Raw genomic sequence first — 14,764 nt, forward strand, 5'->3', positions numbered from 1 at the left:
AATGTAACTACAGTAAAATACAATCCAGTTAAATGGAATGGTAAAAACTCAGTTTTATTGGTTTATGAGTTTGAAGTCTCCAGGATGGATTGCCAGACTTTTGAGCATTAACAACCACACTTTTCTTTGTAGTGACAAAATGACCGGTGGAGTGTCGCTTGCTTATTCAGCTGGTTAAATCAAAATACAATAGGAATGCATGCAGCAGCAGACATGATCCTGATGAACACTAAACTTCATTACAAAGTTTAGTCTTAAATGAGAGTGATTTTACTTCAATCGCCATAAAATACAGGCAATTTAAAAAGTTTTCCCCCCTTAGCCATGCTCTACCTTTGTTTATTTTATGGCCACACAGCTAGAACAAATGAAAACACTGCACTATTAAAAGAACCCATTCCTTGTATATATTAGAGAATGCATATTACTTCAGAACTGTTTTTTTTTTTAAGATGACTGGACAAAATTTACTCAAGGATAACATTGTTTGAAATTATTCTTTTGCTTAATCTAGATAGTATTTAATCACATTGTGATGTGGAGTCATGATGCACCCATGACTCCACATTAAATTAAGATGTAATGAATAACGACATGGTCTGGCTTGCGGGTTGGTTTGAGCCCATGTGAAGTTGCTTATCCCAACTGCAAACATGTGACAAGACAGAGGCTTATTTTAATGACACAGCATGTGATGAAAGGACTGATGTAAAGCTGCCATTACCACCACTTACCGAGATATAGTTTGAGATGAAGGGATGCTATTACAATACCATATTTTCACCCCTATTTCACTAGACCTACCATGCTTAAATTACTTAATGTCTGAAGATATTTGTTACATGTTTACCTGGTGCATCTACCAATCACTCTCATTTAAGACCTCAGAGGTCAGTGTTGAAAACCATTTGACCTTCAGGTGAAACTTTGATAGATCCTTCCTCTTGGATTTTACACCTATATGAGCTAGTTTAGGGAATGTTTTTTCTCAACATAATCTAATCTGCATTAGTTTAGTGCAAAATATATAAATCCCCCTCCCGCCCCCCCACAGGTCATATGAGGTACGATTTCAGCTTCCTTCTAGGTAAAACAAAATAGCTAGAATGAAGAGAAACACACCCTCCAGGGTGTCTTAGCAGAAGATGGAAAGGCATTCATCAATGCTTCATCTTACACTGCAAATTCTGCATTTTGTACGATACAAATGCCTCGTTGCATCCTCACGGGCTAAGAGTTGGGATGTTGGAGTCAACTCTTTGAAGAAATTTTAATGAGTAACAACAATTAATTTAAAAAAAATACTTTTTGAATTAAATAAAATGATGAAACATCTGTTGGCTAGTGGTACTTAAGCTCCGTGTACATACAAACCCACCGTTTATTATTATTGTTTAAAGGTAATTAAAAGGGCCGTCCCGTCTCTATTTGCTGTAGGCTGATTGTCAGCCTCCAACGCAGAGGCAGTCCTACCCTTCCCCTTTACTATCTGTTGAATTTCACTTTGCGCTCCACCCATGAGGGGAGAAAGCGGAGCTTCACTAGACCCACAGCACAGTCTGCCTCTCCAGCAGTAGTCGGCGTGCTGATCCAGGAGCTAACCAGCAGCCCTCTTTCAGTGTGAGACCTGGGACAGTGAGGCGAAGGGGAACACTGAAAACAGCGGCAGACCCCCATGGCTCTGTGCAACGGAGACAGCAAGGTCAGTGGATAGGTTACTCCGCGCCGCGACTCTAGTACCGAGTGGCCCGGGTGACTTGATGTTGGAAGCCGTAGTACCCGCGGTTTATAGACGGCCTCTGTGCACCTCAAGGGGGGGAAAGTTAGTCAGCATGTTACCAACAGCCCCGCGGAGGTGCGGGTAGTCCGCTGTGTGCCTGTTGCAGTTTCCCCATTTACATGTTGCTCATAACTGCTAACTAGCTACGCGTCATATATCAGACTCATCTGACATGAAGCAAGTCTGTCACATATTTTTCCCACCATTTGCGTCTTCGTCGAGTAGGTGCCTGCAGCTGCTGGCGCGACGTGGGTTTTAGCATAGCTCTGTTAACCGTGCTGCTAACGGGCTAACGCTACTTACTGTGTGTTCTTCGCTCGCTAGCACGCTACCACTAGCTAGCAAGCGTTAGCCGGGATGAATATGTTAGGACAGCATCGTTAACAGTGTAATAATTACACAATATTTATTTATTTTAGCCGCAGGATCGGCTTCGAAACTAAAACGTTAACTTGCGTCAATCTCGTTTACTTTGCAAGGCTGCTGTCACTCAGTTTGAGCTAAAATAACGTCACTTTAGGTGTCAGTCTGCTAACAATCTGACGAGGCTAGTTTGAGCAAACTTAAAACTGACACTGCGATGTTAGCGGGTCATCTGGTAAGTACTTTTCCTGAGCATTCTTGGTTACTAAATATTTCTATCCCACCTCTAGGTATTAGAACAGCATATTGTGCATTTTAGAAACAACTAAAAATATGCTTTCACTTTTCACGTGGGTCATATTTCTCGTTTTATGCTCTTCATGGGTTTGTTTTGATGTGGTTTATTGGTTGGCGCTTCCATTTCTGTAGGTCCTCAACTGATGTGTGTTTGTCACTCAAGCATATGCCATAAAACAAATGGTCCAAAATACCTCGACATGGACCAAGATCCTAGAGTAAACATGACTCAATACCCTTTTAAATACTTGTAGTCCATGAACCTTTTTTCCTCATCAGCTTATAAAGGGGTATATTTCACTAGAAAATTTAATGTAACACATTAAGACTCTGACTAGATAAATGGTCCAGATGTTACAGAAAGGAGCCATGCCCGGCTAGATTTGCTATTCTCTCATTATCTTCTGATAATGATGATGGATAGAGCAATGCTCTGTGGGATGTTTAGTACTTTAGTGTTTCATAAACAGTTTTTTTTTTTTTTGTAATATTGTTTCTGTTTTTGGTAATCTCTCTATCAACATCCTTCCCTGAAATCCCGGTTTCCCTCTTTTAGCTCCAGTTTCACTGGACCAAAATGTCCCTTTAGGAAGCTGCTCAAGCTAATAACCCTTGACTAGCTTGAGGTTTCACATGATTTTTCTGAATGGTTGCAGCACGTTTTAAAAGAGTGCCTGTCTGTCTAGATGTTGTGGCTCACATGTTCCTAATCACGTTACGCCTATTTGTGAGTCACATTTTCCACAAGGAGGTCAAAGATGGAGCACAGGAAAGTTTCGGAGAGGTTGACTTCACTGTGCCGGCTCTCGTGCAGAACTACCGACTTGGCATTGACACTTGAGTTTTAAGTCTGTGTTTATGTAACTCTCGCATGCGTTTCTCTTTTTAAAGACATGAAAACAGATGAGATTTGATCAACATGTTAATGTGTCTGTGAAACTCCATCCACAGCTGGATATCAGCACCTCAGCGCAGAACGGATCTTGCGAGGGGGCGGTTGCCATCCTGGATGCAGGAGCACAATATGGGAAGGTGATCGACAGACGAGTGCGGGAGCTGTGTGTCCGCTCAGAGATCCTCCCTTTAGAGACCCCTGCCTTTGCCCTCAGAGAACAGGGTTACAGGTGAGAACCCTGGGCGGGGGGTTTATAGTTTTTCTCCCTTTTTGTATGCTTTCTTTAAATTGAAGTGTGAAGGTGTTTTGTGGTTTTGCATTGTCTTTATGGTTTCTCCTCTGTCTCTCTCTTTTCACTCCTTAGAGCCATCATTATTTCAGGCGGTCCAGCCTCTGTTTACGCAGAAGATGCTCCTTATTTCGACCAGGCCATATTCACCATAGGGAAGCCCGTACTTGGCATCTGCTATGGGATGCAGGTAGCTTTATCTATGCTTCACACTTGAAGCTGCTGTTTGCCTCTTAAGAAAAGGAACCGCAATATTTCCTCTACTCTCTGAAATGATTTACTGTATTTCAAGCGCACCATAACTGAGTCGGTGTGTAATTATTAACTCTGTGTTTGTTTGCCATAGATGATGAATAAAGTTTTTGGCGGTACAGTCCATAAAAAGAGCGTAAGGGAGGACGGAGTGTTCAACATTGTGCTGGACAACACGTGCTCCCTTTTCAGGTAATGTAGAAACTTTTTATTCATTAACTATCTGAAGTATGCAAGCGTAATTGTTGCAAAAAAATATATTAGTTCAAAGGTTGTTGTTATGAAATATGTACTTTTTTAAAATTCATGTAAATTCTCTCGGCTTTAGGACTGCAGTGAACGATTATTTTAGTAATCGATTATTCTGATGATTGACCAATTAAACAGATAAAAAAAACTGGCACATTCTGTAGATTTTACATAATATAAATATTTAAAAAAAAAACCTTACTAAACAAATAATTCAAATCTTGTTTTAAATAAGAAAAAAACATTTTCTTGCCTAAAAGAAAAAGAACATAGCATTCTATTTATAACAAATGATGCATTTGTAGTAAAAAAATAAAAATAACAACGTGAAAATGTTATTTTTAACAAATAACCTTTTTTGAAGTTCGTATCTTCTAGTTAACAATCAATTACTAAATTAGTTGATAATTAATTCGTCACAATCCAGTTAATTGTTCTAGCCTTACTTGCCCTGCAGCATATTTCACTCAACTTTAAATTTAAACTAATCTTAACTACATTGCAGACTTACTTATTTAGATAAGTTTAACAATAGGTAATCTTTAGAGTCACATTAATTCCTTTACATTTTATTTCTTCTTGAAAGATGCAATTTCTCACACAATCTGAAAAAAACCCCCCCATTTGATCAGAAATACATAAGTGTCAACAAATGTTTCCCTCTGTTATGACAAAAAGTGTCACATTTATTGTTATTCTAGACTCCTACCACAAGCACTGGGGGTACGCAATAATTATCACCCAACAGATCAGTAAACGCTTCATATCTTCATTTGACGCTTGTGTGTGTGTTTCTTATCAGAGGCCTTCAGAAGGAGGAGCTGGTGCTGCTGACCCACGGTGACAGTGTGGATAAAGTGGCTGATGGCTTTAAAGTGGTGGCTCAGTCAGGGAACATCATCGCTGGTGAGGAGCACTTCAGATAACCTTTACCCAGAGTTTGCATAATCTGCATTGTTGTCATAAAACCTATAAGCATGCATAAACTCCTGTGCATATTTTAAAAACAATATGCAGCGTATTCTTTGCATATTAGAGTGGTTTTATTCAAAAGTTCAAACGGCACATGTTCGGTCATGATTTTTTTTTATTAAAAAAATCCCTGCTTTCAATCTAGGGATTGCTAATGAGCAGAAGAAGCTGTATGGGACCCAGTTTCACCCTGAGGTCGACCTAACAGAGCGAGGGATGGAGATGCTGCGCAACTTCCTCTTTGAGATTGCAGGTTGCACAAGTAACTTTACCGTGCACAACCGGCAGGAGGTTTGCATCAATGAAATCAGAGAAAAAGTGGGCGCGTCTAAAGTTCTGGTGAGTGAAACTGCCTAAAGTTGGAGGGGAAAAAAATGTTTTGCTTTGATTTCCTTCTGGAAGAAAGAATATTTTCTGACTATTGAACTTAGTGTGAAGTGCTGTAGCTGATTAGGAGGCGGGTACAGTAGTGGCAGTTTGAAGATAAGTGGCAAGATTTGAATTCACTCTGTTGAATTAAAGTCCTGACTTGGTTCTGCGCTTTAGCGGGAGTTTTAAACTTCACCTTTTTTTCACAGCGCCCTAGGTGGTTAAGTCATAATGATGAGTAATTTCTTGGTATCCACAGGTGCTTTTGAGCGGTGGAGTCGACTCCACAGTTTGCACTGCTCTCTTGAACAAAGCTCTAAACCAGGAGCAGGTGATAGCAGTTCACATCGACAACGGCTTCATGAGGAAGAGAGAGAGTCTGAGTGTGGAGGAGGCCCTCACCAAGCTGGGCATTAAACTCAAAGGTAGGAAACACGCTTTTAGTTGCTCTGTAGTTACTGGAGAAGTATTTTTATCTGGATCTTCTACAGGAAACATTTGAAGATTTTGCTAATCTATATATATATATATATATATATATATATATGTTCTTCCTTTATTTAATTTACTGAGTTTTGCATGTGTAATTATTCTATATAAATTAACCGTCAGTGTGTTCGTTTCTGTAGTGGTAAATGCAGCTCACACCTTTTACAACGGGACGACAACTCTTCCAATCTCTGACGAGGACAGAACGCCACGGAAACGCATCAGTAAAACTTTAAATATGACCACCAATCCTGAAGAGAAAAGGAAGATTATTGGAGACACATTTGTGAAAGTGAGCAGCAGCTTTTTTGACAATTCTGTTTGAAACTGTCCTTTATGGTTTTTGCTCTTTATAGAATAAAAATACTCTTTATTGTCCCACATTTAGGGGAATTTGGGTTTAACAGCAGCAAAGCGACTGGCAGAAATCTAAAAGAATATGTAAAAAAATAAAATAAAATAAAACTAAGAATATGCTGTACTGTATCAATAAAATTACAACATAAAAATAATGCGTAGTTCTTAAAAATAGCTCCAAGGACAAGGAATGTGAGACTGAGTAAATATACTGCTCAAAAAAATAAAGGGAACATTTCACTTTAATTTTGTGTGTGGCTCCAAATCCAGGCCTCCATTGGTTAATAAATTTGATTTCCATTGATGATTTTTGTGTGGTTTTTGTTGTCAGCACATTCAACTTTGTACAGAACAAAGTATTCAATGAGAATATTTCATTCATTCAGATCTAGGATGTGTTATTTGAGTGTCCCCTTTATTTTTTTGAGCAGTGTATTTTTTAAAACTACGCATGTGTAACTTTGTGTTAAAGGGAAACAGACTTTTTACAATATGTGGAAAAATAAAACTGTGCCGTACCAGCAGAAATGTTATTTCAATTAGTAAAACTGTGGAAATAATTGCACAAATACCAGCAGGAATGCAAAAACTTACCGAGTTTGAGTTTTGACTTGCTAACCGATTGCGTCGTCATTGCTTATTAATGTTATAAATTCACTATTTGATCCTCTGTGTCACTTCACAGGTGGCTAATGAAGTGCTTGGAGAAATGAACCTCAACCCCGAAGAGGTTTTCTTGGCGCAGGGCACCCTGCGGCCTGATCTCATTGAGAGCGCCTCTCATATTGCCAGCGGAAGGGCAGAGGTCATCAAAACACACCACAACGACACCGAGCTCATCCGCAAACTCAGAGACGAGGTACCTGCTCACACAAACTCCTACTATGACCCAACTTGGACTGTCTGGTGTGTGTTCTTGTTGTCTGCTGAATGCAGATTGGATTTCAGAAAGTAAATTTGAAAAACGAATTGGTAAAGATTTTGAAACTCAGTATTCCAAAGAATTGCTTTCCTGCTCTCACGCTTAATCAGCACAGTAAAAGTACAGGTCCTGCTGGATATTTTGCATTTATAGATACATTTTGTAGATATTTACTGATTGTGCTTATGAGTTAGTCTTGCTTTTGCCCTTTCACCTAAATCTACAAATATGTGAAAAACTGTAAAAAAAAAAAAAATAAAAAAAAAAGAAGCTAAATTCTTTTTTTCTGTCCAGGGAAAAGTAATCGAACCTTTGAAAGATTTTCATAAAGATGAGGTGAGAGCGCTGGGGAGAGAGTTGGGCCTGCCAGAGGAGATCGTCTGTCGGCATCCCTTTCCTGGTGAGTAAATATATACATGTGCATTCACTGTCACTATAGTATACAGTTTTTAAATCAATATAGTCCACACTAACTAAGCATTTTAAGCTTTTCATCTAATGTTCTTCTCTTTTTTTCAATCATATAAACAAGTACTGCTTACATAAGTGTCAATTCTGGCACCAGTGTAAACATGACTGTTTTTTATTTATTAGTTTTTTTTAAATAAAATCTACCTTTTTTTTTTCTTTAGGTCCTGGTTTGTCCATCAGAGTGATTTGTGCTGAAGAGCCTTATATTTGTAAGGATTTTGCTGAAACTAACAACATCCTCAAAATTATCACAGACTTTTCTGCAAGTGTCAAAAAGGTCAGTGAAAAAGTCAGACTATTTTATCTTTATGAAAATACGATAACCATCATTAACTTTTATGCTACACTTTTCTCTAAAGTGCGCATGCTCTGGTTTAAATCGACTAAAAATCCACTTCAGCTGAACAAGATCATGTCTGATAACTTGAGTCTCTCTTATTATTCTGATCAAGCATCTCAAACTTTGTCTGCAAAAAGGTAGTCTTTGAAATTTGCAGGAACCTACTTGGTGTTTGAGTTCATTTCGTACTGTGTAGTCTGATGACAACTCCCTGTCGCTTTCCAGCAGTAACATTATTTCTCACATGAAAGTTTATAGGAAGAACGAACTGGGGGAAAACACATGTTGCTGTGTTTTGGACAAACTGAAAAGTGAAGACTTGTGTGGCTGTTTTTTTTTTTTTTTTCTTTATCTGGGTGCTTTTTAAATAATAATGAGAAACTTCTGGTTGATTAGTGACTCCTGAAATATCACCCTTGTCATCTGGTTTTTCCATTTTGCCCTGAAAATAAATAAATAAAATGACTAACAATATTTAAGCATCTTCAGTTTGCTGATAAAATCATTTTATGTTTTTTTCAGAGGTGGCTTGTTTTTCTGTTTGTTGGGACAAAGCCAGCTGCATTTCGTCATGTTGAACCTTCTTGTGTTTCCTTGCCATGCAGCCTCATGCCTTGCTCCAGAGAGTCAAGTCGTGCATATCAGATGAAGAGGAGGAAAAGCTCATGCAGATCACCAGCCTTCATTCACTTAATGCCTTCCTGCTGCCCATCAAAACTGTTGGTGTCCAGGTAAACCAGAGCATCAAATATAGTCAAACTCTTGAATCAGGGACCTAAAGTGCTCTACACTTTAGTTTGTCATAATTTTTAATTTTCAGTGAAACGCGTTGAAGAGTTTTTCTTTACATGAATCAAATATTCCAGTTGTTTTATAACTGTGGGACAAGAAATGTTTCCAAATTCAACTTATTCAACTAATTACTTTTACAAACCCCCTCATTGGGACAATTCCTTATTCCATTCCTTTTGTCAAGAAAGCAACCGTTTTTCTTTAAAAAAAAAAAATTAAAAAAATGTTTACGACAATAAACAGTCATTCTCATAAACTCCAGACACTGCATTATCATCCAACAAGATTGCTGTTTTTGTTTTATTTTTAGCAAATGGTGTCTCCTATAATTCTTTTTCTATCCAAAATCTTAAATGTATGCATATCATATGTCTCTTAAGTTACTAATCTGCTTTGAGAGACAATAAGACTGCAGGTGATTTAAGGTTTTATTGGTTCTAAATATATTTGAACCATTTAAAACGATCTACAGATTAGAGGACCTTGAGACAGAAGCTGTAGAAATATCTTATCTTATTCTGGAAGATGTCAGCTGTTGCACTTCTGAGGAAGAAGTAGCATCGCTTCAGAGACGGAGTTACTCTGACACAGTGTCTGCCTCCAGCGGTTGGCTTTTTGCTGGGCAGGGACGGTAATTTAGACGTTACCCACAAGACACACCCACACAAAAACCACCACATTTTTTTTTTCCCCCATTACTTTTCTCTTGGAAAATGTGTTCAGAAGAAGTTCTTGTCTTAAGTGTTTGTATCAGCTGGAGATGAATGGCTCTAAATTCTGACAAACATTCTCCAAGTCAGTCAGTGGCAGAGAGTTTGCTGTAGGTGTTGCCCTGCGACTAGAGACCAGAGGTTTAAATTTAACTCAAACCTCAATCTGTGGGCCAGACTGGACACCGTGGCTAAACATGGACGGCTTTCTGCGCCTGGGCTGAAAAGGAAAACAAGACTTTATCCATCTTAAATGTCTACTTATTACACAAATGTCCTGAATTAATTCTGAAGACTTTTGTTCCCATTTATTTGATGGTATTTTGTCTCGGTTACAGGGAGATTGTCGGTCTTACAGTTATGTGTGCGGTGTAACGAGTAAAGAATCTCCTCACTGGGAATCACTGATGTTCCTGGCCAGACTCATCCCTCGCATGTGCCATACCATCAACAGGTAACACAAAAAAAAAAAAAAGAAATCACAACTTCTCTTCAGTCAGCAGAAACATTTGGAGTTCAGTGTTTTTAAAAGGCCTAACCTCAACGCTGTGACTCATGTGTTTCTCCAGAGTTGTGTATATTTTTGGGTCCCACGTAAAGGAGCCGCCTACAGACATTACCCCAACTTTCCTGACCACCGGTGTTCTGAGCACGCTCAGACAGGCGGACTTTGTGGCTCATTCTATTCTTAGAGAGTCTGGTAAGTTTGTCTGTATATATTTTCAATTTAGTAAAGGAATAATGTATTGGGTGCCATGAACTAAATCCTTCCCTTTTCTTTCTTTTCTTTTAAATGTAAGCAGTAGTATTAAAAAAAAAAGCTTTATACTAAGTGTTACGTTGAATGTGTGGAAAATTATTTATTCTCATTAAAGGTATTTTTTTATGATATAAAGGCTAAGCTCAGCATTATGTTTCCTTATTTCATCATAATATAAATAATTATTCATTTTTACTGCTCATTTCTCTCATGCTTCCCTCATACATCTTCAAAGGAGATTAAAAACAGATCTGTATTCCTCCCTGTCAGGCTGCAGCATTAATTAATATTCTCTTTGACAGAATCTATTGTCGCCGGTTTTATTATCAGACAGATGCTTTTGATTCTAATCAGAAACATTTGGTTTACCCTGGATTCTCTTTGTCTTTATTTCAGGTTATTCAGGCAAGATCAGCCAGATGCCAATCATCCTCACTCCCCTGCATTTTGACCGAGACCCCCTGCAGAAGCAGCCTTCCTGTCGGCGCTCCGTCGTGGTCCGCACGTTCATCACCAGCGACTTCATGACGGGCATCGCTGCCATGCCTGGTAGCCATATCCCAGAGGAGGTAAGATGATGCGACGCAGTTTGCCACATTATGTACTTTCAAACTAGGGACTATGAACTCAGGATTTTGCAGATTAAGGCTGGTGCCAGCAGTTGTCATCATGAGTAACCCTTAATAAAATGGTAGTGCAGCAGAGTAAAGTGAAAGTCTTTGGTTAGCTCTGACTGACTCTGGAAAATGAAGTGCCCTGGATGAAGTGGTGTGTAATATGACATTAGTTCAATCTGTGTGACAATAAACGTTCCCCCCCACTCCCAAGTTCTGCAAAGTTTAATATCTCAGCAACACAAGTGCCATCATGATGAGCATCTGAAGATGTTACACTCCCCTTCATAAAACGCTGCTGAACACTTTCTCCAAAACCACACAAGTCTGTCGGCCACGTTTACTGGTGAATAAATGTTTATAAAACTTTTAGAGCCTCATTTGATTTATTGGTGCTGTGAGTAGATGCCATTCAGTCGACAGCAAAGATTTAAATTCTTTTTGATTTGATCAAAGAGTACATTTCCTGTTTTGCTTAGCAGGAAAAGTACCTCACAGAAAGTTCAACTTTTCTCTCCAATCTTAAGATTGTTTTTCTAGAGAGCCTAGAGTGCCATCAACATGTTTTTGTAGGAAACATGAGCCAGGACACTGTGTTGTTTTTGGTTAGTTGGTGTTCTCCTTCACACGCTCCCAGTTTATTTCTTATTGTTAAATCCTGAAAGCCTCCCTTTGCTGAAACAAGTGAGGCATCAGTCCTTCAGTCCTGGAAATTTCTGGGACTTTAACATGTTGATGTGCTCTTGGGAGTAGTTTTAGTTGGCAGTCAATTCTCAATTTATGTATAAATGGGTCTCATTATTGTTCCCTGGAGTCCAAAACCTCAGAAAATAGACTTTTAACTCTATCCAGAATGATATCTTTTTGTCTTTTTCTTTTGTTTAGTTTCTGTTTTTGAATTTCTTGAAATTGAGGCATGATTTGCTGCTCTTTGTGATCCTTTAACTTGCCCAATAGTGTCAGACAAGTGTGACTTTTAGTGATATCTTAATTGTACGGACTAGATTGTAACAGTGCTCCACTGTGACTTGACTCGGCTCAGCTGACCAAAACTTGTGAGAAACTAGGAAGTCCATGTCAAACAATACATTGTGACATAGGCACCGTTTGGTTTGAATGGCTCTGTTTTTTTTTTTTTTGGCCAGTCAAAAGAATCGACGATGACAAAAACCCCAAACAAAAACAAAGCACTCTTATGATGCAACTTGGTTTTGCTCACTCCACCAGGTGGTGCTAAAGATGGTAAATGAGATCAAGAAAATCCCGGGCATCTCCAGAGTGATGTACGACCTAACTTCCAAGCCACCGGGCACCACGGAGTGGGAATAGAGCCTCGTCATGACTTCATATCAATAGGACACACATTCACACACACACACAGTGCACAAACACTCTCCGCAGACACCGGAGGGCCGGTGAGCCGCTCTCTCTCTGTCCTTCCTCCCCCCCAGCCCCTCTTTACCTCCTCTTTCTCTGCGACATTCCCGTGGAAGGCAGACCGTACTGTGACGAAGCCCCTCCGCTCTGCACTCCCCCTCACTCCCACGCCTACCTAGTCTTAAGTTGTTTTGTTTTAGTTTTCTTTCTGCGGAAGTAGGGATCCAGTAGTGTTGGTTATGGTTAATATATTGTCCATTTTTAATTCCTGTACATGTTCTGGCTATTATACAAAGGTAAATCGCTGCTTCCTTTTATGAGCTTAACCTTTAAAGGCAAGCGGTAAGAAGCTGTGATGTTGACTCGATGTTGTGCCTAAAGATTAATTGTGGGGTGGATAAAAGAAATGAAAATAAGAGACGCAAACAGTGTTGTCATGAACGAAAATGCAGTAGTGGGTTGGGGGCGAAAGTCTTCAGCTGTTGCTTTCTATTTCTTTCTTGTAGTACAGAATGTTTTCAGACTATCCTCCGTTTGTACTCTCTCTCTCTCCCTCTCCGCCTCCGTACTGTGTTACAACCGAGGTTGTTTGAATCAGCAGCCTACATGACCAATCAATTTTTAAGCCCCTTTTTTTTTTTTTTTTTTTTTTTTTGTTGCCAAAAGTAGAATATGCTGTGGTGGTGTTGAATATTGTGGACTCCTCAGATTGTTTGGCTGGAGCTGTTGGGTTGTTTCTGCGTCCTTCCTGGACAGCACTCCACCCAGCAATGGCTTCAGAGAGAGATGACTCCTGGGAAAGAGGCCAATACCGTTGGTAACTTTGTACGTGCCTGTTCTGTATTTTCATGTTTCTGTTTTTTTTTTTTTTTTTTTTTCTGGTGTGAAATGACTTGGACTCTGTCCAGAGAGGAGAATGCTGTTCTCCTCATGCTGCAGTATGTGTGCTTTTTTTTTTTTAATGAAGAAGATTATAAAGGCAAAAGGACTAATATCAAACCTATAAGTACAGTAGTAAGAGCTTTTAACCACATCGTGTCACTTGCCGTTGTTTGACGATTTGGCTGCTCCTGCGTTGTGCAGAGGCACGTTTTTGCACATTTTTCACTCATGAAGCGTCGGTGCTACATCAGCATAAAACATCAAGTAGAAACTTTATCTTAACTGTGTCCCTCTTTAGCGTTGAAGGTCCATTTAAGGGAGTCGGCTCCAGCTCCTGCCTCATTTCACGTCGTTGCGCCTTGTATACACGGTCACTTTCACAACTATGGATGCGTCATTTCCGGTCTCCCGTCTCGTCATTTAGACCTCAGTGAATACAGTGCTCAGGTTTAACTGAGTTTTTAAAAAGCGTGTAGTCTCCTGTTAGCGATATTTACCCTGGATGTGATGCCTCCATCTGTTTTTGTGCCTCTCATCCTTCAGTTAACTCAACTCTTTGGTGACCTTAACTGCTGTTTGTGATTGTCCTTCTGTTTTGCCTTTGTAAGCGTGTTTCTATGTTACACAAGTCCCCATAAAACACCTAACGTGGATTTTTATTTTTTTTTTTAAATCTCAATAAGATTAAGTTATGCAATATTGTCCTTAATTTTTATTTCCTTCAAGTTTGCTCAGCGATGTTCATTTTTCCTTAGTAACGTGCCTCAAACCAAGCCACTGCATGCAGTTTCAACTATGACATTTGTACAATGGAAAACTGAGCTTTAATAAAGATCTCAATGTTAAAACTTCTACTATTTGTCACTCCTTGTTCCAGAAATGGCATAACATTATGACCAGCGATACTGCTCTGATATTAAATGAGATTAAACGTTCCCTGTTTGGTTTACCAACATTTCTATTTGCTAAATACGAATTGAAAGAATTTAAGATAATTTTTTTTTCTTCACATTCAGAACTTGACATTAATATTCTTAAGTAATTAGTAAAATTGGGCAAGGAACTTATCTCCTCGTTGCCTCCTGAACTATGGGTCACTGAATATGTGCACTTTAGAGCGGTTTGATGAATGTGTGTCTAATCTAAGAACATCAGAAATGATCTTGAAGAATTGTTGCACCCCATCAATCTAGGAGAATCGATTATCCTTGGAGTGAACGGCCTAGTACAATCACAAGAAGGTCAGACTGACCAAAGTATGTAGGGGAAAGAATCTACAAAGACAAATTGAGCATGATTTAAGTTGTATTTTAATGAATCAAAATACTTTTAGAGCAATTTGATTTAAATAAAACTAAATTTGAGATGCGCCAAGTCACAACAACTTGTTTGGAGAAAGCTAAACAGCATAAATCACAGAAGGAAAAAAAAAATCATACCAACTGTCAGACATGGTGGTGGAGGGGTGATGATATGGGAGTGAAGCCACAGACACGATTTAGCTCACAGTAATTGAGCCATCCTCCATATATCGCAGGATTCTAGTCAAAAGTGAGACTTCAACCTGATTTGAAATCCTGTAAA

At 39.1% G+C, this 14,764-nt stretch overlaps 1 protein-coding gene across 1 annotated transcript; it reads left to right on the top strand.

The window, feature by feature from the left end:
* The first annotated feature begins 1,504 nt into the window (after positions 1 to 1,504).
* On the top strand, positions 1,505 to 14,032 carry gmps (guanosine monophosphate synthase). Its single transcript, XM_088011846.1, has 16 exons — positions 1,505 to 1,702; positions 3,392 to 3,564; positions 3,700 to 3,814; positions 3,971 to 4,068; positions 4,928 to 5,031; positions 5,243 to 5,436; positions 5,726 to 5,891; positions 6,096 to 6,247; positions 6,998 to 7,171; positions 7,529 to 7,634; positions 7,867 to 7,982; positions 8,651 to 8,776; positions 9,886 to 10,001; positions 10,117 to 10,247; positions 10,704 to 10,876; positions 12,149 to 14,032. Exons 1-16 carry the CDS (start codon positions 1,676 to 1,678, stop codon positions 12,248 to 12,250), a joined length of 2,073 nt encoding a protein of 690 aa, XP_087867972.1. The 5' UTR covers positions 1,505 to 1,675; the 3' UTR covers positions 12,251 to 14,032.
* The last annotated feature ends 732 nt before the right edge of the window (positions 14,033 to 14,764 follow it).

This window comes from Poecilia mexicana, unplaced genomic scaffold (assembly GCF_051168715.1).
Source record: "Poecilia mexicana isolate PSO_F unplaced genomic scaffold, ASM5116871v1 scaffold_13, whole genome shotgun sequence".
Taxonomy (NCBI): domain Eukaryota; kingdom Metazoa; phylum Chordata; class Actinopteri; order Cyprinodontiformes; family Poeciliidae; genus Poecilia; species Poecilia mexicana.

Bases quoted from the DNA above. Each gene is read 5' to 3' on its own strand.
- gmps (XM_088011846.1), top strand. From the start codon at position 1,676: ATGGCTCTGTGCAACGGAGACAGCAAG. The intron at 6,248-6,997 runs GTGAGCAGCAGC...GTCACTTCACAG, and splicing joins TTGGAGACACATTTGTGAAA to GTGGCTAATGAAGTGCTTGG. The intron at 7,983-8,650 runs GTCAGTGAAAAA...CTTGCCATGCAG, and splicing joins TTTCTGCAAGTGTCAAAAAG to CCTCATGCCTTGCTCCAGAG.